The sequence below is a fragment of the Sinohyriopsis cumingii genome, chromosome 15 (assembly GCF_028554795.1).
Source record: "Sinohyriopsis cumingii isolate HCF-2022 chromosome 15, ASM2855479v2, whole genome shotgun sequence".
Classification (NCBI taxonomy): Eukaryota; Metazoa; Mollusca; class Bivalvia; order Unionida; family Unionidae; genus Sinohyriopsis; species Sinohyriopsis cumingii.
In genome coordinates, this window is record NC_142975.1 from 135,278,598 (window position 1) to 135,303,567 (window position 24,970).

A 24,970-nucleotide genomic window follows, 5' to 3' on the forward strand; every position below is an offset into this window, starting at 1 on the left:
TCTCAAAATAAGGTATGCGAATATTTATTACTTTTTCAGACTATTATCGAAATGTTATATTGTTTCCAATACAACTTTAAAAAGAAATATAACTCTTTTCTTCGGTACGTAAGAGATTAGTGAGAATACAGGAGGATGAAATCTGAATACATAAGAAAAAGTGAGGATACAGAATGGCAAAATCTGAGTACGTAACAAGTAAGCGAGGATACAGTAGGTAAAATCAGAGAATGTAAGAAATAATTGAGAAAAAAGTAGGGTAAAATATGAGTACAGAAGAGATAAGGGGGAATACAGTAGGTAAAATCAAAATACGTAAGAGATAAGTGAGAATACAGCAAGGTAAAATCTAAGCAGATAAGAGATAAGTGAGGATACATTTGGGTAAAATCTGAGTACGTAAGAGATAAGTAAGGAATATCTGAGTACTTAAGAGATAAGTTAGGATACGGGCGGGTAAAATCTGAGTACAGGAAGGGATGCAATAGGGTAAATCTTGAGTACGTAAGAGACAAGTGAGGATAAATTAAGGTAAAAAGCCATATCTGCATCTTCAAATATTAGATATAGCAAACTGTTTTTATTCCGTAAAGTTAAATGGTATACATGTTTATAATCTTTATAAAGTTTTCCAAATTAATGGTAACTATTTTTACAAATCACTGAAACTCAAAATTTAAGTATATTTCAGTTTGAATATCAAAATTACCAATGCATTACTTTTGTATTTCAGTGTTATTGTCAAACGTTCATTTCTTTGAAGGGCAAGTGCATTCAACCATTTTTGAAATAATTTTCATTATTAATTGTTGTGTAGAATCAGACAATTGAAATTCATTACCAATACAGTACACAAGTTTTATTCTGTTACATATATCACTTTGAAGCAATGTTATTTTATATAATATCGAATAATAAAATATACAGTAGAGAATTTGTAGACCGACATTGCGTGTGAATGGAACTAAGTCTGAGGCATACGATAGGGAAGTGGCTCTCTTCACCCATGGATCGCGACCCAAAAATGGGTAGCCATACTCGTTTTTGGTGGGTTGCCGAAATCAACCTTACTAATTTGAAGTTTCCTACCCAAATATTCTTTTTTCTAGCATTAGATGGGTCGCGAGGCTTACATTATAAGCCTAGTCTGAGTCGCAGCCCAAAAGTTAAGAACAACTACGCTAGGGTCTTAATTATACTTGAAGTCTATGGCATACGCTCTTAGTTATACTTAAAGCCTGGGGCATACGCTAGGGACTTAGTTATACTTGAAGCCTGGGACATACGCTAGGGACTTAGTTATACTTGAAGCCTGAGGCATAAGCTAGGGACTTAGTTATATTTGAAGCTTGAGATATATGTAAGGGTCTTAGTTATATTTAAAGCCTGAGGCATACGCTAGGATCTTAGTTATATTTGGAGCCTGGGGCATACGCTAGGGTCTTAGCTATATTTGAAGCCTGGGGCATACGCTAGGGACTTATTAATTGGATCATGCGACATACTCTAATGTCCTAGTTGATACTTTTCGTGGTTATTATGAAGCCATGATATTCTGCTTTCAGCCTTGGTTATCTTTATGAAATGTGTTATTACCATCCCATTTAATAAAATCTTTTTTCATAACACTTTCCTAATGATACGTTGTAAATGAAAAATTCATTAAGTATATTAAACCCACTCAGAAAATACTGAAGAAATAAAAGGCTAGAACGTTAAAATTCTTAAAATTCAGAGCCAAATATTTTACATAAACTAACTCTTGAAAAGACCCAAATGTTCTCAGCGTGAACATCATCACGGTACGAATCCCAGGGCAGAAAAGGTCGACTATATTAGTCGCCCTGAAAAATGAAGGAAAGTGCATCGAGCCTTATACATCCCCTAACACGTACAGAGAGTCACGAGTAAGCTTTGTTAATAATACCCAAGTAAGTATAGGCACTGTAATACAACTAATCGGTTCCGAAATATGTGAATAATGTTGTTTTTTTTAGCTTTTTTAAATCATGCAGAAGTGATAAAAAAAATTGTTTCAATCAGTTCTCTATTTTAGAAACAGTGCAACACAGCACACAAGTTCATAACTACAGACATGAATCCAAATAATGGTAATATGATGTCAAACCGTTATGACGCAAATCTAAAATTATCACATTTATTACATCTACTCTACGGTACAGTTATATTCACCAAAGAATTAATTCTGAGATATTCTTTTGGTAATGTACAAAAAGAATCGTGGAACTCTATATTCATTCGGCCTAAAATGAACGCTTTCATTATTCCAAGTGACATTAGACGGGTAACAAACGTATCAACGGTGTGATAGTTGTCCGTCAGTGCTACATTGTTCAACGTTATGACATTTTTTCATTGGGATCTGGGATTTAAATTGTCTGTAACCCATTTCTAAATTTCTTCTTCCTCCCAAATCTTGAGCCTGCGTCTCCTTGTGGAATCACTTTCGTTCTCAAACTGGCTGGTGAATAAGAAAGCCCGACATTTAGCGAGTGAAGCATTCCCGGCAAATATGTTGTCATACAGCAGCCCAGCTGATATTCCACCAAATATTGGACCAAGCCAATACACCTTAGAGAAAGAAAAAAAAAGTTGAATGTTGAGATTCGCTTGCCTTTATTCTTAAATACAGACACAACATAGATAGATATATAGATAGATAGATACATAGATAGATACATACATACATACATAGCCACCTAAACTTTAAATACATAAAATGTCTCTGTAGTCTGCAAATTTTGTTTCTTTTGCTGATTGTGCGAATGAACGTCTTTTATATAAAAAAATAAAGGTGTTACAGGCTGCAGTTTTTCCTACTATTTTTCCACTCCAAAATTAACATTTTGGAGAAAATTCTCTTGGAGGAGAAATCGTTCGAGACTAACTCTTCCCCGTAAAGACTACATTTAAACCTTCTTACAAAAAAAAATGCATGTTAAATTTGTCTCCTCAGACTGGTACTTTTAGACTGCATGCAAAGTTTTGAATATTATTTCTTGCCGACTCCTCACTTGCTCAATCAGCAGTGTTATATGCATGATAATTTAAAAGTAGCTTGGGCATTCTCCAACCCGTCACATATTGTAAGTCACACAACTTGAAACCAATCAAAAGCTGTAAAACATACTATTGTGTTACCATTTAGCGTTTGTTTGTTCTTCTATCGTGACAATTCTTGTAATCCATAAATGAAATCTATAGCAACCAGTCTCTTTCTTTTCCTCTCTCTCTCTCTCTCTTTATATATATATATATATATATATATATATATATATATATATATATATATATATATATATTCCTATTTATCTCAGCCTTATAACTTCTTGTTATTCGTGCATGCAAATAGGAGTCTTATGTGTCAAAAGCCGATTTAGGTAGATATCTTTATGCGAATAAGCAAACGTGTCATAAGCCACCTTTGATAGATATTTTACTTAAGTAAAGAAACGTGTCAACAGTAGATCATTTTAAGTGAAGCAACCCTCGGTGAGTCGTAGAAAGTAGTAGCCTCGCATGGCACTACCAAAATACTGGTTCAGCTCGACTTCTGTAAGGGTAAATATAAAAGTTCCTATTCTTGACGAATGGGGAGGGACTAAGTGGGAAGAGAAGGGGGACATGTCTGTCACTATTTCTTCAGGTGGAGATATCAAACTCGAACAAAGTCGCCTAGGCGGGGATGGGCGCATTACAGACTGAATCTGTTTCAAAGTTTGAACCGTATCACCCATTATTTTATTTCTCAGAATTACAAAATGTCTCCTCAGGTTGCCAAACTAACGATTAACTTAGTTTTTATAACCATAGTATGTTTTATTCAACAAGTTTTTTTCAGAAAGTGATCAAAACATCTTTTCAATAAAGTTACATTTAAAAGCACTTCAAGGTAATAACCCTTTCCCTAAGAAATAAAACGATACCCTCTTTTAAACTACAAATTTGTCACCGCTCCGGTGGCCTAGTGGTTAGAGCGTCAGTCTCTGATCCACGGCCGAGTCATACAAAAGGCTTCTAAAAATGGTACTAACAGCTGCCTCGCTTGACGCTCAGCATTAAAAGGTTAGTGTTAGGTCGACCCGGTGTCAGGATAATGTGACTGGGTGGGACATCATGCTACATGTCTGCAGCATGGTGTTCCCAGCGCTAGACATCACTACAAGCTGTCAAACTGCAGACATTGTATCGATATGACTGAATAATTGCTACAGCTGCGTTAAACATACTAATCACACACACACACACACACACACACACACTTTTCATGATTCATACTTTTAAAATAAAATTAGCATACTAAACAGATTAGCTTTTGCAAATCGTTCTAAAGGAGCATCTTCACCATTTTCAAGACCTTACACTTTCCTGTGAATGGTGTCCGGGAAATGCCATCAAATACAAATTTTACAATATATTCAATCTGATAGAAGAAATGTGTGTTTCGGAAAATGGGTTTCTTCAATAGGAACAACGTGTATTCTTTGTGTAACCTCTGGCTGGAGTTTGAATAAAAATATACTTACCCAATGATCCGACCATAGTCCCATGACAACAGCTGGGCCGAAGCTACGAGCAGTATTCATGCTGGAGCCAGTATACCTCACCTACAACAAAAAAATGACCAAATTGGATGAACGTTTATCACTGAACAAAGTGTGATAAAAATCCTAACGAATAATTAAATGCTTAACTACTAACATAAATAAACAAATACATACATACATACATACATACATACATACATACATACATACATACATACAAAGACACATACATACATACATACATACATACAAAGACACATACATACAGACATACATACATACATACATACTGGCTTCCTTACTTTCTCATTTGCTCTCTCTCTCTCTCTCTCTTACTTCATTACTTACTTAAAATAGATTAAACTTACAGCAAAAAGGTGACACATTGTTACTGATAGCCCAATCGTAAGGGGGAATGAGCCTCCTAAGTCTTTCCGCTGTTTGTCACACGCAGCAAATACTGTCAGAACCAGGACAAAGGTAATCAAAAATTCCAAAAAGATGCCCATTACATCGTTTACGTGTTTATCTAACAGTGTACAGCCTAGAGTGCCTTGCATTTCGTTTGGAGTTACCGCCTTCAGAACTGCTGCCCCAGTTACGGCTCCCAACAGCTGAGCGATGATGTACAAAATGGCTCGTACCACGCTGACACGGCGAGTGATAACCGTGGCGCATGTTACTGCCGGGTTTATATGACCGCCACTAACGTGCCCAATGATCCAAACAACTGTTGACACACTTAATCCAAAGGCAAGTGCAATTTGGACAATGTCGGCATCAAAATGTTCTTTGGGTAAATCTACTTTGGTATCATTGAGAGAAATGGAATTATCAGATGGCCAGCCCTGGATGCAGGAACCGCAACCCACAAGCACAAGAATGAAAGTTCCAACAAACTCGGCCGCTACTGCTTTCCAAAGACGGAATGATTTGATATCATCTAAACTGGTTAGCGTTCTAAACTTTTGTAAATTTTCAGGAAATCTGTCCTCGGGATTTACCGGGCTTTGTCGGGATTTCCCGGGTTTACTGTAATCGTCAGACACGTCATCCTCCTTGGCTTCGCGAGACTCTTTGTTATTATTCGTCTTTTTCCACGCTTTATGAAGGTTACCAGCGTGAGAGTTGAAACGATCAGTTTCGTCGAAATCAATCAAAGGACTTGACGGCGTGATTAAATCGTCTCCTGCTTCGTCTTCGTTTTTAAAGGCAATGTTAGAGCCAGCTTCCTGCAATGAGAAAAACTCCTGAATCAAAATCACCTCTTACGGCAATATTGATATGCAGCCAAAATTTAAGTCAGACTTTGGGTGAATCCCATTGCTTTTTGCCATACTGAATTACTTATATCTGGTTGGAAAAAAAACTATGTCTCTTATTAAACTGAAGACATTAGTTGAATTAGGTCATTTGAATTTTCCCCGTTACCAAGTAGAAACAGATTTTTCGAATAAACCAGCTGTTGCGATTCCTGTAGAACTGCCTATAACATAAAATGGTCATGGAGAGGTAAATCAAGACAAAAGCTTCAAAGATTAACAAACACCAGTGCAATGCAAGAAAATCACGGATTGCTTTCGGAAAACCGAGCGGTACTTCAGCACGTACATTCAGTAAAGAATACATTACCAAATCTTTTTCAGGATTTTGGAACAAGCAGCAGAATGTGATATTAGATTGTTTTGGCGACTATTTGAACGCCGCAAAGCGAAGGCTTTGAAATTGTATGTCGCAATTGAGCAAAACGGAGCTATGAATTCTGATCCAAAAATCTGTTTCAGACATATATGCTAATTAGTTTAAGGACATTATTAGCCAAATAAAAGCTACGAGTCATTTCGTGTTCTAATTGATACCACCCTGAATAAATACAATTTAAGAAACATATCACCAGCGTTATAGCCGACCGTTTAAACAAATAAAGTGCGACTTAAATCACTTTTATGATCTCTTAGAAAAACGAAAAATATCCGTATGCGACAATGTACAGAAAATGTTATCAATAGTGGTGATATTATTTTACAACCTGTGACAAAAATGTTTATTGCTGCTCCCCCATTAGGCAATTAGACATTTCTTATCAGCATTGAAACAAGAATCATGGTATCTATATAAAAAGGCGATCCCTACAATAAAACAAACTCCAGTGATTACTTGTTTAGTTTCACAACTTTCAGTTTCTTTATAAACTATCTGAAAAGGTTTTGCTACCAAGAATAGATAACTTCTTCAAGAATACAAATATATCTTTTCAACATAGAAAAACCTTTTAAGTTTCATTACTGAAGATTTTAATTTGCAATAAAGTATACCTTATAATCTAGATCATGGTAGCTATACATGTTATAGTCGAAATGTACCTGTAAACCATAGTTTTACTGGCCTAAGGTGACGTAGTTAAAATAGTTTCCTGTGCCATGGGTTAGTTGTATAGTTTCTACGGCGTTAACTGCTGGTGGTACGTAAACCTAACGAAGAGAAACCATGCAGAAGCGCTGTTGATAGATATTTGGCAGGCTGTGAGATATGTAGTCTTGCACTGATTAGAGTAAAATTTATGTGTAGAACGGACACGTCGGGATTTATAATTTACAACTGAAGTTGTATGGAATTTTTTGGACTATTGGGGTAAACTTAGGACTTCTAGGAATGATATATACTTAAACCATTAATACTCAAGGCACGGGAATGCTCTATGTTTACACCATTTATACCCAAGGCACGGGAACGCTATATACTTACACCACTGACACACTTGACACGGGAACGTTATATATGTGCACCACTCATACCCAAGACACAGGATCGATATATACTTACACCATTGACACACTAGACACGTGACCGCTATATACTTAAACCACTCATACCCAAGACATGGGAACGCCACATACTTGCACCACTCATACCCAAGGCACGGGAATGTTATATAATACACCACTCTTTATACTTTTTATTTGCATAAACTACTGGTAGCCCCAGTTCTCGAGCACTTCATGTCATGGTGGAAGTTGCTTAAAGCAGCAGGGAAGTCGTACAGACCAGGTGGCTCAGATAAATTTAAGCCTCCCACCAAACATTTCTTCGTAGAAGCCTCAGATTTCAAAAATAAAGCCTTCTACGAAAATTAATCATTAAAAATTCGCCCCGGGATGCATTTTCAGACATAAAAAAAAAAAACAAAATTTAGGGGGGGGGTAGTAAAATTTATTTGTGATTGCAAAATTGGGCTGCGGATACTAATTTTATCTTGCAATAAAACAATATAGTTGAAAATAAGATGAGTCGAAAAACTAGCACAGTTGGAGAGCCTCATTCTGCAAGATTAACACGAGAAGAATTAGCGGCAGTAAGGAAACTCATTCCGACAAAAAAATTATTTAAGAAAAAAGTTCGTGAGTACGATGATGAGCAACATCATATTGGTGAAGTATCGTCAAAGTGGTTGAGTCCAGTTACTGGAGTGATCGAACAAGTCGCATACGGCAAACAACAGAAAGATAAGGAACTTAGAGATCTCGGGCTTATTCCCATGACGAGAGATATCGAGCAACATACTCGGGAGGTTCCTGGTCGACTTGTGCAAATTCATCGCGAACAAACACAAGCGCGTCAAGATCAAGCACAAGCACAAGCGCGAGCACAAACACAAGTGTTGCAAGATCAATTACAGCAAGCACGAACAAAAGCACAGGTGCGAGCACAAACACAAGCGTTGCAAAATCAATTACAGCAAGTACAAGAACAAGCACAAGAACAAGCACAAGCACTAGCACAAGCAAAACAAGAAAAAGAAGAACAAGCACAAGCACTAGCACAAGCAAAACAAGAAGAAGAAGAACGAGCACAAGCACGAGCAAAACAAGAAGAAGAAGAAGAAACAGAAGTAAGGTCAGGTGTCAATAGATTTACCGATGATGCTGTCGCAATGATAAAATCAATGAGTCCGGATGATGTTGTGAAATTTGTTTCAGAAAATTATGAGAAATCAAACCGAAAAATATTTATGAAACCCGGCAAAGCTGAAAATGTAACATTTGTGCAATGGACAAAATGGACATATTATGTATATAGTGGTGTCAAAATGGTTAAACACAATGATCCAAAATATTCTGAATATTTAAATGCTGTATATGAATATAGAGGTGAACAAAAAGTTGGTCAGAAACAAGAATTATTACCTTCATCTAGTAAAATTGAAACCGAACCAGAGGAAATTCCAAAAATTGAAAAAAAACTGTCTATGCCATCAGAATTTTTTACTGACGATGCTCTTGAACAATTTAGTGACGAAGATAAATTAATTCAAATAGCTAGATTTGGTCTTACAGACTCGGCCAAATATATGAAAACGCATTATTATCGTTCACATATGTCATTAGACGATTGGGTTCGTCATGTGTATTTTGCTTCTGTGAATAAACCTATTAACCAAAGCGACCCTGGTTACATAAAATTTGTAATAAAAATAAATAAATTAAATCGGGAAGAAAAAACATTATCTAAGAAACCAAAAACAGGACACGGATACTCGGTTTGCCCTGACAGTGTTGTCAATGACGTATCTCGCCTCGAAGTATTAATCGGAGGAAAGCGAGCCGGAAATAACTCTCGCGAAATAATCAACGAAGCATCAGATATTTGTCAGCGATTATTCCGTGGTGGTGTGATTGATTCTCACATTTACAAAAAACTTGTTGATGAACTCATCGATTAAAACAACATAATTGAAATAATATGATTATTCACAAACATCAACGCAGACCCAATCAGGTCCGCGTAGTTAACTCTCGATTACCCGTATATAAATATGTCCACGGTAATGGACTTGGCGATATCATTGGAAGTCTCGTTACTCGAGTAGCACCTAAAATTGGTCCCGTGATCAAACAATTAGGATTAAAAGCAATAGGAAAGATTGGCGAGACCGCTGTTTCTGGTATTGGCAATTTAGCTAGTAAAGGCTTCAATGCTGTCAAAAATAAAATATTAAATTTAATACGTAAAAAACGGCCAGTCAGATTACCTATCACTAAAGAAATGCCGCCCGAAATTAGCAAAACCATAAACGAAGCAGCAAATAAGAAAATAAATGATCTGGCACAGGAAGTTGCTAAGACAAATATAGCTCATGAAATTGCAAACACAAATCTAGCAAACACAAATCTAGCGCATGAAATTGCAAACACAAATCTAGCGCATGAAATTGCAAATACAAATCTAGCGCATGAAATTGCAAACACAAATCTTGGAAACACAAGTTTTATTTCAGGAGATGGTCTTCGTTTTAGACGATATCATTAATAATAATGTTTTCACAAGTGTCAAATGAAGTATTTGACATGGACGAGCCTGTGGGTAGAGACACATCGATACGAGATTTTCAGTATTTTTCGTATGATGTAGTTGAACCAAATGCACCTAATCGCAAGGAAATTCAAGTCCACGATACAACAAGATATTTTCTTCCATCTGAGGCATATATCGAGGTTGTTGGAATACTTAATAAATTCGATAATACCAACTACGATGCAAATTTTAACGTCGGATTTGTCAATAACGGTATCATGGCATTATTCAAGAGTGCCACTTACATGATTGATGGAAGAGAGATTGAATCAATTACTGACAATGTTGATGTAGCAACAACGATCATAGGCCTAGCAAGATACTCGGATGATTTTACCAGATCGGCTGGTCCTAGCATGATGTTTGCTAAGGATAATTCTGATGTACCTAGATTTAAACCGTTTGTCGTTAGACGACCGAATAATAACGCCGGTGCTGCTGCCATTGATGTTGAAAATATGATAATTGATCAAACTGAAAATTATAATCTCGGATTTGCCACGCGAAAGAAAATGTTAGTTGGAGCCGAGAATAATTTCTCCTGTGCAATTCCATTGTCTCATATTTTTGGATTTTGCCGGCATTTCAGGAAAGTTATTTATGGAGCGAAGCATACAATTTCTTTTATTCGAGATGCCGCGGGCAATGATAGAGCCATCTGGCGAGATGCTGGTGTGGATGCTGATCGTGGTAAAGTAACGTTAAAAAAAATTACTCTGTGGATGCCAGCAATAACACCATCAATTCGCGAGGAAGAAAAATTATTATCATTCATGAATCAAGGGGGAAAATCCGTCATGTCCTGGCTAACAACAACAACCGACTCTTCTGCTGATTTTAATCTTAATGGAATATATACTTGGCGAATTGCGTCACAGCAAGGTGTTTCAGCACCTAGGCATATCTTCGTTGTTCTTCAACATGCAAATCGATACGATCAAACTCACAGTCACATGATATTCGATCGACTTGATGCAACAAACGTTTCATTGAGAATAAACGGTCAACAAGAACCATCCGAGGAAATAGCTATTGATTTTACCAATTACTCTACGGCACGCGCGTATCATCGATTACTAAGTTTTATGGGTCGCGATCAAAATATTGATACCGGATTGCAAATATCACAGTTAGATTTTAATACTCTCTATCCCATCTATTACTTTTCCCTGGAACATCTTGATTTGGTAAAGCAGTCGGTTGTCGATATTCATTTCAAAGCCAGAATTAACACGGGTGGACTGGCAAGAGCAATCGCGGTTATTCTTAGTGATAGAACAATGATCCTAGAAGGCATCAGTGGTAGAATGAGAGTCATCGATGCACCCGTAGAAAACATGTGATAAATTCTAAATTTAGATAAAGTGATTATTAATATGCCATACGAGCACGTCAACGTAACACTGACCCCAGGTCAGATAAAAAAACTCCAAGCAGCACGAAGAGGTTTGAAATTAACTTTGAAAAATAATCAGATTCACGGTGGTCCTAACAAACTATCACTGACACGAGGTCAACATGAACGTTTTAGCAAAGCTAGGTTAATGAATGCTAATGTTCATGTAACGCTCTCCGTTGGCGCATTAAAAGACATGGTCAAAGTAGGTGGTTTCCTTCCTTTCCTATTACCATTAATATCTGCGATTGCAGGACCATTATTAGGATTCGCAGGCAAAAAAATAATAGAAAAAGTTACCGGAGGAAGATACGGCAAAAAAAAATACCATCGCGGATCCGGCCTAAGACTAGGACGACCTCCAACATACGGATCCGGCCTAAGATCATCACGCCATCATCGAATTTAGATTTAATCAATGAAGCAAAGAAAAAGAAAATAAAGTTTTTTAGAGGAGTATTCATGCGAGATCAACTACCGCACAAACCAAACTCTACTGAGACAGGAATAATTAACCTCGATGAAAATTCTGGTCCTGGCACTCACTGGGTTGCGTACGCGATTAATCCTCGCGAGATAGTTTACTTTGATTCATATGGACTAGCACCACCAAATGAATTTTTCAAATACGTATCATTGCTGAAACTTCCAGTTTGGTACTCAACACTTCCAACACAAACAATAACTGACCCACCAATATGCGGTCCAGAATCAATTAACGTTCTAGAGGCAATTTCAAAATCATCACGTCCTTATAATAAAATTTTATTTGAATATACCATAGATAAATATCATGGTTGACATTTATGGTAGATCTATCTTTAGAAAGAAAAAAGAAACAGATGAAGAAACTACCATCGATACATCAAAGTTTGCAACCAAGAGAGACATTAATAATCTTCTATCGTTGGCAGAAATAAATCCTGGTGAGATTGCTGTTTTTCAAAATACCGAAGGGCGATTGCAAACTAGTAATGTCAAAGTAACTGATATGATTAGCCGAGACGAATATAACGAACGCATCAAGCAATTTACTCAATTATCAGATTCAGTAACAAAATCTATCACTGACGTTAATAATCTTATCACAAACTTACCATCGAAGGCAAATATCGCAGATGTGGAAAATTCTGATAAAGAACTATCAGCAACATTGTTGCTAAAGTTGGATAAGGCAATCTACGATGGGGATCAGGAAAAACTTACAAAGCAACTAACCAAACTAACTAACGATCTTAAAAAACTCGATGAAACCTTAAAACAACTTAGCAAGAAAGTCGATGAGAATATAAAGAAAACAACTGATACTTCATTCGTCGCAGATCAACTAACAAAGAAAAAAGTTGATCAGGAATTGCATGATGATCTTATCGATAAGGTGAGTAAGATCAACGATGATATTACTAATATTATCGCTGACGTTTCTGAAATAAAAACCACAATGGATAAGAAAGGCGATAGAGTGTTATATGATGATCTTAGCAAGACAACAAAGAAAATCAGCGATGATATTGCAAAAATCAATAAGCACATCGAATCGTTACGTGGAAGTGATTATGATGATATTGCTGAAAAAACAAAATCCATCAATGATGATATTGCCAAGATAAATAAAGATATCGAAGCGGTGCGTTCACTAACATTTCAGAAAGCTGATAAAACATCACACGATGATCTTAGCGATAAAACAAATAAAATTGGTGCTGATGTTGATGCGATGCGTGTGTTAGTGAATCAGAAAGACGAGAAAACAAAATCCATCAATGATGATATTGATCAAATCAGCAAAGACATTGAAACAGTTCGCGGATTAGTGCATCAGAAAGTTGATAAATCATCACACGATGATCTTGGTGAAAAACTAACAAGAACAACCAGGGATGTTACTAACATTCTTGCTGATGTTACAAAGATAAATACTGCAGTAAATGAAAAAGTTGATAAATCATCACACGATGAGAAAACAAAATCCATTAATGATAATATCGATCAAATCAACAAAGACATTGAAACGGTTCGTGGATTAACTCATCAGAAAGTTGATAAATCATTATATGATGAGAAAACAAAATCCATCAGTGATGATATTAACGCAGTTCGTGGATTAACGCAGCAGAAAACTGATAAAACATCACACGACGATCTTAGCGATAAAACAAATAAAATTAGTGCTGATGTTGATGCGATGCGTGTGTTAATGAATCAGAAAGATGAGAAAACAAAATCCATCAGTGATGATATTACTAAAGTTAGTAAGGACATTGAAGCAGTTCGTGGATTAGCGAATCAGAAAGTTGATAAATCATTATATGATGAGAAAACAAAATCCATCAGTGATGATATTAACGCAGTTCGTGGATTAACACAACAGAAAGTTGATAAATCATCACACAATGATCTTGGTGAAAAACTAACAAGAACCACTAGGGATGTTACTAACATTCTTGCTGATATTAACGCAGTTCGTGGATTAGCAATTCAAAAGATTGATAAATCATTGCACGATGAAAAAATAAACTCCATCAGCGATGATATTGAAGCAGTACGTGAATTAGCAAATCAGAAAGTTGATAAATCATCACACGACGAGAAAACAAAATCCATCAGTGATGATATTACTAAGATTAGCAAAGACGTTGAAGCAGTTCGTGGATTAACGCAGCAGAAAGTTGATAAATCATCACACGATGATCTTGGTGAAAAACTAACAAGAACTACTAGGGACGTTACTAACATTCTTGCTGATGTTACAAAGATAAATACTGCAATGGATGAAAAAGTTGATAAATCATTCCATGACGAGAAAATAAAATCCATCAGTGATGATATTGAAACAATTCGTGAGCAGAAAGTTGATAAATCATCACACGATGACCTCCACAAGAAAATCAATGATGATGTTAACTTAGTGCGTGAGCAGAAAGTTGATAAATCATCGCACGATGACCTTCACAAGAAAATCATTGAAGATAATACTAAGATCATTGAAGATATTAACACAGTACGCCAAATCGCAATTAAGAAGGTGGATAAAACACTACACGACAATATCCAAAAGAAACAAAAGAAAACCAATGATGATATTCTCGCAGATGTTACTAAGATAAATACCGCAATAGGAGAAAAAGTCGATAAAAAAACAATTGATGATATTAATGAGAAAGTAAAATCTATCAACGAGGAAATTGCTAAGGTAAATACAGCAATGAGTGAAAAAATCGATACATCAACTTTTGCATTATCTGCGCTAAGAATCAGTGCAGCATTAAACCAAAAGGTTGATACAACATTGTATGATGGAGAAATTCAAGGCATCAACACAAAACTATCATCGTTGAATATTCCTAAACTTGCGCGTATCACGATACCTAATGAAGTAGTAACAAATAATTTACCGTGTCGTGTATCGTTTGTGGTTCACATAGATGGTACTAGTTGGAAATTTGATGCTGATGAATATACATTCACTCCACAAATTAGTGGCATATATCGAATATACGCTATCTCACATTTAACTTTTATGATACAATTAAAAGATCATAAAATTCGTGAATTCTCTCCTGGATTTTATATAACTAACATGGAAGCAAATGTCGCTAAAACATTCAAACTAATACCATCGGACAGAACCAACATGGGGCCTTTTTATTATAACATAATTTTCGAGTATTTATCTTCCGGGATGCTAACCTGGGAGGGTTTTGATGAAAAGAATATAAAATGATTAACTTAACCCAATTGGTTAGATAAATAACTAATAAATGACCGCATCGGATTACCGATATAATCAGGCGCGATCATGGCAGGATTCGTTACGAAAACTACTTGACAATTATCAAATAAAAATAAAGAAGTACCAGCGCAGATTAGTTACTATTGATATTGTTGTTTATGCTGCATCCGCTATAATCGCCGGTGCGGGTATTGTTTTATCCGTAGTAACAACAATCGCGCCAATCGTAGCAACGATAATAATTTCGTCAACAACAACGATAGCTGGTGTTCTCAATATCATTGCAAGAAAAATATCTTCGTGCACAAGTGAGAAACTATTATCATACCAAAACAAACTAACTAAGATCAATGACGCATATTCGAAGTTATCATCGATGATTTCTGAAAGTCTTAATGACGGCGTTATATCCGATATAGAATTTTATTCGATGATCAGTATCTACTCTGAGATTGAACAAATGAATATTAATAATGTCCGAGCTAGTCCAGATCGTGAAAAACACAACGTCGCCGACAACAACGTTAATATCGCTAAGCTCAACTAATCCGGAATTTAACGTTGAATTTCCAACTCCAATTGGTGCCAAGGAAATGGCATTGATACAATTGCGTGTTTATAATAGCTGGCCTAATATCAGATCGAAATCATTCGGCAATTTATTATCAAACAATTCACTTGTTGTTGCTGATAAGAAACATCCTGATGGAACTCCTAATTGGTTTGTCGTTAGCATACCAACTGGCAGCTATGAGATTGAGCAAATAAATAACGAGTTCAACACTAGAATATCGAATATTACTGGCGATGCTAATCCAGGAATAAAGATATCAGCACACGAACCAACGCTATCATCAGTCATTGAAGTAAAATCACCGTACATGGTAGATATTTACCGTTCATCGATCAGGACAGTGTTGGGCTGGCCTGATATTCCGCTTGGTAGAGTAACAACACCAGAACCGAAGAAGACTGACTTTATCAGCAATGAAAAAAACTACCACGGAATCGATTTGGACTTTATTGATCAGTATGAGAAAGCCAAGGCGAGTTTTGATTTTTCATCAGGTTCAGTTTATATGCTAGATTTGTTTGAGGATAGCATCACAATATTATTTGTCAAAATTATAAATGAATACGAGAAACAAAAGAGTCTGATGGAACATTATTTTCAGGAGTGCGTATTTAACGTACAAGCCTCATGTAACGAAATTATAATAACAACAGAACGGATAAATAAAATAGCTGCTGATATGGAACTTATTAACAACCTAGCAACGAGTTACGTACAGGACAGCGCAATCTTTGGTATGGGCTTTATTATTAACGCTTTCATGCAACGACATAATCTAACCGAGAGGACGCTGCCGAATTATAAATTCCCCGGCTATAACGTTAATGAGATGAGAAAATTTGTCACTAGCATAACTGATAGGTTATTTCCTAAATTACACGACGCATGGGTTAAGAAGAAATCACAAGCAGAATCAGTCTTGATGCATGATAATGATGGAATTGGACAAGGGAGACATATTTCTCCTGGGATTGTTAATATAACCGATGTGATTGCTGTTTATCTTCATGCTGATGTTGTGGAGGGAAGTTATAATGTTGATCCTGCAATATCAAGAGCGGAGCAGGGGTTTATATTATACACATTCTCTCCTAACGTCTCTCCTGGTTACTTGATAATAAAGGAGCCGGTTAATCCGTTCTATCTGCGATGTCATAATCGATTATTATCAAGAATAAATTTTAAGATAACGAATCAAGATGGAAATTTACTTGATATTCGTGGAGAAACATTAAGTATCAGCTTGTTGGTGAAATCGTAAGAATTTAAATCACAAGTGAGAATCACTGACTCTTGAATCTGTATCCTCCGAGAAAAAACAAACAAAAAAAAATAAATAAAATCCCGGGAGAATTAATTAATCTTTTTTTTTGTTGTTGCGGAATTCACAGAATATGGACCGTTGTTGTTATAAACGATTGTCCATATATTCCACGTTACTTGAGGATTCAGGAATCAGGGATTCCCTTACTTTGTTTTCATCAACAAGTCTTTTCAAATATCTAACACGCGAACTTATAACCTTTCTTGATTCGTATGCGTCGGATAAAATCAATTTAGCTTTTTCTACTAACGTTGATAATTTAACAAAATCCTCGACGTGATCATCACTGACTGCTGCAAGTGATTGGTACATCGCAATTTGAATTTTCTTTATTAATTTATATTCTGACGGAAGAGTATATTTATATTCGAGTCTCCCCAGGATAATTGTTTCGAATTCTGATCTGATTTTATTCATATCAAGATCTGATGGGAGATCTATCTTTCTTTTCAAACTATTAATCTCTCCAATAATATCGTTTATTGTTTCTTCGTCCATTATATTAATTTTGTAGTATTTAATTATTCTTCGTCGTCATAATCTTCGTCGTCATCATCATCGAATATTATTGGTATGTAGGAGAATCTGATCCACTCGCCGAGATTGTAGGAAAATGTTCTGTGGATTATTCCCTCCGCTGCTCGCCATATCGATACTGGAGTAATTTCATAAAATTTCGCAGCAGCACTTATCGACTCAAATATAATTTTTTCATTTGTTTCTTGATTTATCGACTCAACTGACTTGGCATACTTCGGATGCTTGCCGGTTCTACCAAAGGAACAATTTTCACTTTGAGTCACAGCTCGAAGGTTAGTTAATTCATTATTAAGTTTATTTCCATCGATATGATCTATAACCAAATTGTCTCTGATGAGTCCATGGAAACATTCGAACACAAATCTGTGAACGAAGTAATCTGTTCTTCTTCGTTTATTATTTTTATTGACTGCGAATCTGAGATATCCATACATATTAACATTACCAACAAGATTCTTTGTTTTGATGTGTCTGACATTTCCATCTTTGGATGCTTCATAATCATCAATGATGGGATGTGATTTATATTCACTCATGGGAATCGTTGATTTCATTTCCATATATAATATTTTATATGTCTAAATCATAATTTGCTTTGAAACGATTAATATAATCTTCTTCACATTTTATTACTGAGGAAGATTTTTTTTCATAATATCTCCGCAACTCACGATATTTCTTTCCACCACAAGAAAAACATAATCGAGTCTTTCCTCGAATGCCAACTTGACAAACTAAGCATCGCTGTGGTCCTTTGTTACCTCGTCGAACTTCGTATATATGAGCGCCGCAATATTCACCTCTGCAGGATTTGTCACATGACTTTGTTGATCCAACTATTATCCACGCACATTGATTCATTATTATAATTAGATATTTGTCTAAAATATAATAATGGATTTATTTGATCTTGATGAGGCAGAATATATCATTCCTGAAGTAGATCGTGCGAAGAAGGAATTCTTTGATGATGGAGCGATTCATGTTTGGTCAACTTGGAAAACTAACTTCATTGATGCTACGATGAATTTGGAACGAGCGAAGAAGATAATCGAGCATATAAAAAATTCACACAAAGAAGAACGATTTATCTTTGGAATAAAATTTATTGCACAAATGCCTGATGATACTTGGATCATTCGTGATAAACGAGATCCGGTACGCGGCGGTAAGAAAAATGTTGTTCTTGATAAGAATTCGAATCCGGGATTGTTACTGGGGATTGATGGTCCTTATTATGTTAGAGCGTATCCATCTAGTGCTGTTGTGTATGGAATTTATCAGCTGAATAATAATCCTGATGCGAAAAATCTACCCGCGATGAAAGAATCTCCGATGATAAATTGTGTAGCTGAGCGAGTTATCGAACACATGAAAAACGCTCGTCGTGGATCTGGTCTGACCCAATTGAGATTGGATAAAATTAATTCATGGGCAAAGACAGTTACTGATGGTGCATCGATTGATGATGTTGCTGCGTTGAGCAAGAAACTTAAATTTCCTATTACGGTTAAAACGTTATCGGGTGAAATATTATATTCATCACCATATAGTTCTCGAGGAACACCAATCGAAATTGTTGATCATAATTCACATGCGTGGAGTCAGTCAGTGATGATATTCCCGAAGGATCGCTCCATTAAATTCTATCCCGTGGAATCCAAAGACAATTCCGATACAATGTTCAGGTATATCAAACTATTAGCCAAGTCCGATCCAATATCGGTTTGGTTATTCTCAAGCGAAGAAAGATATGATCAATTTATATTGCCACGTGGAGATATTTACCGAAATGAAATATTACACGAAGCGATGAGAAATATCGCGGAGAAGTATTCGTCAAATCCTGATCAGTTACTAACGAACTGCTTTACTGTTCCGTCTGTTGCTGCTCACGCCGCCAGAGAAAGAAATTCGTGGAAACCTACGAGGAATGAGTTTCTTAATGATATTCAACTTAGCTGTATCGAATATGGCCATGGAGGATTATGGAATACCAAATATTATTTTGAGGATATGATTTCTGTTGATATGAGCGCGTGCTATCCTGGAAGTTTCCTTGGGTATGGTGATTGTGCAGATTACTTTGCTAAATTCGGTCATCCTACCAACGAGATGACGAGAGTGGCAATTAATGGACCATTACCCGATTTTGTTATGACCGGATTCGCTCATGTTACTTCGTTTGAGTTTGCTGAGAATTTACATAAGATTTGCTATATTTGGTTTGGTCGGCATTTATCTCAACGCAGATGGGTTCCTACGGTGTTGTTGAGATATATGCTGGATTCGTCGATGTTAATATCACTGACGGTAAGTGAAGCGATTATATCCTATAGGAAACAAACTGAAGTGTGGTTACCCACGGACTGTGAGAACGCGAAAGATATTGGAAGAAAAATCATTGGTAAATTCACTCAAGGAGGATCAGTTGATCACAAACACAGACACGCTAGATTATTCATTAATGATGCTGAGATGGATTTTATTATTGCTGATACAGTATCTCGTGGAATATTCTGCAACAGAGAAAATAATATTATTGATGGAACGAAGTTGGGTACCGTGATTAGTTATCTCGATGGAGAGTCAGCGCAATATACTCATCTAAGATCATCAATGCTCGCTTATGTAAGTATTAATTTACTGTCGATGATAAATAAATTTGCCGATATCGCGGTAAGGGTTGCAACGGATTCATTTTATATCGATAAGAAATATCAATGTAGGTTGGAGAATTTAATCACCAATGATTCATGGGGAACATGGAGAATAAAGAACGAGGATATTCTAGATTATTGTGAAGACGCTGATGTAGAAGATTGTGATAAGTTTCATAAAGACCAATGCGATGAAATATCAACAGCAGCATCTGCATTTGATCCGATTTCACGAAACAAATTCGTCTACATGAATGGTCCTGGTGGTAGTGGTAAAACCACACGAGCGATAAACTTATTTTCAAATTCTGATATAATCGTGTTGACTCCAACTCACAGACTAGCGAGAGAGATAAAGCAACGTGGTGTTAGTTCTTGCACGTATCATAGTTATTTCAAATATAGTGGTGGATTGTGGGATTCGGCTCGCATGGGAAACAAGTACGTTAATAAGGTTATAATATTTGATGAAATTTGCACAGTAAATTTAGTTATACTAAAATCATTCCTGAGTTGGCTGGAGGAGAAAAACACCGCAGTGATAATGTGCGGAGATCACGGCCAACCTGATCCTATTGATGGTGAATCTCCTCATGAGTGGCTTAGAAACTTTGTAGATTATTATGAAGAGATTGATGCTGATTATAGATCTAATGATAATTTACTGACCGAATTTAAAAAAATGATTCGGTTGCAACCTAATAAGTTTCAATGTGATGTGATGAGAAAAATAATTGACGAGACTTCGATGGATAATTTTCTAACCTTGTGGCGTCCAGATCATTTGATTGTTGCTAGCAGGAAAATTATTCGTGATAATATTCAGGAAATGTTATTTAAGCTTCACTGTGAGAAATTTCCAACGTTGCAGGTACCATTATGCTACAGGCCCGCTGATACCAGAAAACAAAATATTAATGTTACTTTGCCATATGGAGAAGAAAAAATAATGGTTTTGAATGATATTATTTTCGTTGATATTAATCTTGTCAATGATGCAATAAACGCAGAAAGATCGCCATGGAAACTTGGATACGCAGCAACGATACATTCATCGCAGGGATTAACAGTAGATGGCCAAGTCTGGATAGTCGATGATAGAATTTCCTGGTCGAATTTAGTTTATCTGGCCGTATCTCGAGTAAGAAAATTATCTCAGCTAGGTAGAATTAAATTTCACATAAGTGACGATGGTGGTAACTGAGTATCCTTTGGTATTATTTGTAATTCTTCTTTGGTAAATCCGCGTTGTGGTGCTGGTGAATCTAGAAAATAAATTGCTGGTCTTCCTGACGATCTTGTTACGGCTAATATTTTATGCGTAGTAACGCTCCAAGTTGGATCGGTTGCTCTTTTTCTGCCACCCTCAGCTTCTTCTTCTTTATATAAATATCGAACCGTGACACTACCTAGCACAGGCGAAATTATGGAACTTCGCTTTATTGGTATTTTTACTTTTGTCATTGCAATTGCAGGCTTCATTGATATTGTTCGTGTTACTTCATTATTTAATGTGTTAATCACGTGAGGTAATCTTGTTGCCCAATCATGAGATCGATTATCTTGAATAAATTCTCTTGCGTACTGATATCCGAATAATCGTTCCGCTAGTGTTTTATTAAATCTCTCAACGATAGCCTGACTGCGATGAACACCAACTACGCCATGCCGGATTTTAACGTTATTCTTTTTCATCAGTGAAGTAACCGCGCCAAGGAATTCTCGTCCTGGATCAATCTGAAGAAGCTTCGGCCATGTCAGTGGAGATCGTGAATAAATTCTCTCAAATGCTTTTGCTATTTCCGTTGCTGTTTTATTTGATAATGGTTCTGCTTCTTTATACCTACTAGCAATATCAACAATAGTTAGCACGTATTTGTATGTGACTCCATCAACGGTATCGTGAGGAAGAAACATTAAATCAGCTTGATGAACTTCATTAGGAACACTGACGGAGAAACTTGCATATGGTATTTTCTTAGGTGGAGGAAGATAAATTTGCCAAGCCGCTTGTTTCGATAACCATGATGCAGCGGTGGAATGTTTTACTTTTGCCGCCTTAGCAAGTTTGGCTATTGCTGATTTTCCTCGCCAGAATCCTCGCGGAGAATAATATATTTGCTCCATTATAAATTACTAGCACCTAAAACTAATTTACCCTTCATTGCGCCTTTTACTAACCAAGTTGCTAATTTCTCTTTGAAGTTTTTATTAGGAATTGCGTCTATTGCGTGAATTAGTTTCACATCAGCAAGATGTCTTTGTTCTAAATCTCCGCTACGATATGCAAGATCGTGATAGTAGCATGCATTATCAATAGCATTTACTGGATCCTCGCCAGGGTTTGGTTGATTATTACTATTAAGTCTTATATCAAGTCTCGTACCAGGTCCACAGTAGTTGTATCCTGGCAAATGTTTTTCTCCGGGATATTTCGCCCAAGGCAATCCTGGTAGATTTTTCATGGAGGCGGCAATGTCTCCTCCGGTTCTTCTACTTTTTTTTTTACAAATCTAAACTTGATTGTTCCACAAACTGCACATTCACCTCTGATAGCATTCCTGTTATTGCGCGTAACGACTTCGATTGGATTTATCGTAGCAGTTCGAGTGCGACACTTAACACAATATGAATCCATAATATTCTAATAACATGAATGTAATTGATTTTTCAGCCACAATGAAACATACCGCGTCATTACCAAATTCGATAAGAATGATAATCATTGGACCATCTGGATCTGGAAAAACGCAGTTGTTGCTAAATTTGATAATGAGATGGTTGAAATGGGATAAGTTGTATTTGGTTGCGCCATCCGTTGATGATCAGAGATGTTATCAAGTACTAAAGGAATTTAGTGATAATACTGAAGATGGTACAATAGAATTTATAACTGACATCAATGAAGCTCCATCAGTGGAAAGTTTAAATGGTGATGTTAATAATCTTGTAGTATTTGATGATGTGATGCTGGATAAGCAAACTAATCCGGCTAGGATATTCTCGCGTGGCCGACACAGGAACACCGATGTGATTTACGTGACGCAGCGATATACGCAAATTCCAAAGGTGATTAGAGATAATTGTAATATCTTATCGGTATTTAATGGCGTCGATACTCACACGCTAAGGAATATCCATCAAACTTGGTGTAACGGCGATATGGATATAAATAAATTTAAAAATTTCTTTAGTCACGCTCAGGCAACGCCGCACGGTTTTGTCACGATTAATCTTCATGATCCACGTAGTAGGTATCGTGTTGGTCTTGATCAGATTTACTCATAAAATTGCAGCCGGAATTTGCAATCACAAATAAATTTTACTACCCCCCCCCTAAATTTTGTTTTTTTTTTATGTCTGAAAATGCATCCCGGGGCGAATTTTTAATGATTAATTTTCGTAGAAGGCTTTATTTTTGAAATCTGAGGCTTCTACGAAGAAATGTTTGGTGGGAGGCTTAAATTTATCTGAGCCACCTGGTCTGTACGACTTCCCTGCTGCTTGCTTAAAATACTATAAACAGATGAAATAGTTTTAAAGATGGTAACTTATCCTGGTGGTAGAGGTTCACAAACAAAGAGAGAGAGAGAGAGAGAGAGAGTGAGAGAGCAGCAGCAGCAGCAGAGAGGGCGAACAGACTCTAATTGACTCATCCTCGAATTGCAAAAATAAGCCTTCCTGAAAATCGCAAAAAAGGGATCACGGTGACTGGGTACCGAGTATGAGACTTCGCCCTCGTCGCTTCTATTAATTTTTTTTTTTTTATCAAACCCGATTTGATATCGCGCCCGTGGATCATGTAAGTTTATCGATATAAACCCGTACGGGATCGACTTTACGCTGTTTAATAATTCTTTAAAACGATTAAAAGTCACCACTGCACCAAGTCTGATAAATATGACTTATCGTGTACTTGTCAACTGCGTTAAACACCGCAAATACATTACTATTATCCATGATCACTTTACGTATTTTTGAATACGCTAAGTACATAAAATCACATCAGCGTTTTTATGTCTTCCCCGCGAGAATATTCTAGCAGGATTTTCTTGTTTGTCCAACATTATGTCGTCGTATACAACCAAATTGTTAAAAGACTTGTCAAGATCATCCACGGACGGTGCATTATTGATGTCAGTGATAAATTCGATAATATCTTTGTGTGCAATTGCTGCTTACCGCTCGTTAAAGTCTTTTAGCACATCGTAGCATCGCTGATCATCAGTTGATGGAGCTATCCAATACAATTTATCCCATTTCATTATCAAATTAAGTAGCAATTGTGTTTTACCAGAATAAGATTGTCCTATAATAATCATTTGAATAGAATTTGGTCGCATCAGATGATGTTTAAGCGGTTCACGTTTTTTTGTTGCCGAGAAATCAGTGACTTCCATGTTATAGAAATATAACAAAAAAATATGGATTTATATTGTGTGAAATGCAGGGCGCTTACCCCAACAAGTGGACTGACGACCATAACAACAAAAAAAAAATAACAGACAAGCACTCATGGGCAAATGTGAACGATGTGGTAGAAAGAAATTTAAATGTATCCCAGGTTCAAACAGTAACACAAAAAAACGGAGGTGATATTGCCGCCCAGCTAACGAAGTTACCAGGAACTCCATTGGAGAAATACCCAGGAGAAAAACATCTTCCAGGATATAATTACTGTGGTCCTGGCACAAGACTTGATATCAGGTTTGATAACCAAGATCAGCCAAAACCAGCTGAATATCCAGTAAATGCTATTGATAAAGCGTGTCAGGCTCATGATGTAGCTTATAAAAGTAAAAACATACAAGACAGACATATCG

General features: G+C 36.5%; 1 protein-coding gene across 1 annotated transcript in view; it reads right to left on the minus strand.

The window, feature by feature from the left end:
* Positions 1–558: 558 nt before the first annotated feature.
* LOC149782837 (aquaporin AQPAe.a-like) overlaps positions 559–24,970 on the minus strand; it is a 35,846-nt gene continuing 11,434 nt past the window's right edge. The window contains exons 2-4 of the mRNA XM_089934363.1: positions 4,937–5,800; positions 4,548–4,628; positions 559–2,592 (exon numbers count right to left, since the gene is read on the minus strand). Coding sequence (XP_089790489.1) covers positions 2,413–2,592; positions 4,548–4,628; positions 4,937–5,800 — 1,125 coding nt within the window. The 3' untranslated portion in view covers positions 559–2,412. The remainder of the gene's footprint in view (positions 2,593–4,547; positions 4,629–4,936; positions 5,801–24,970) is intronic.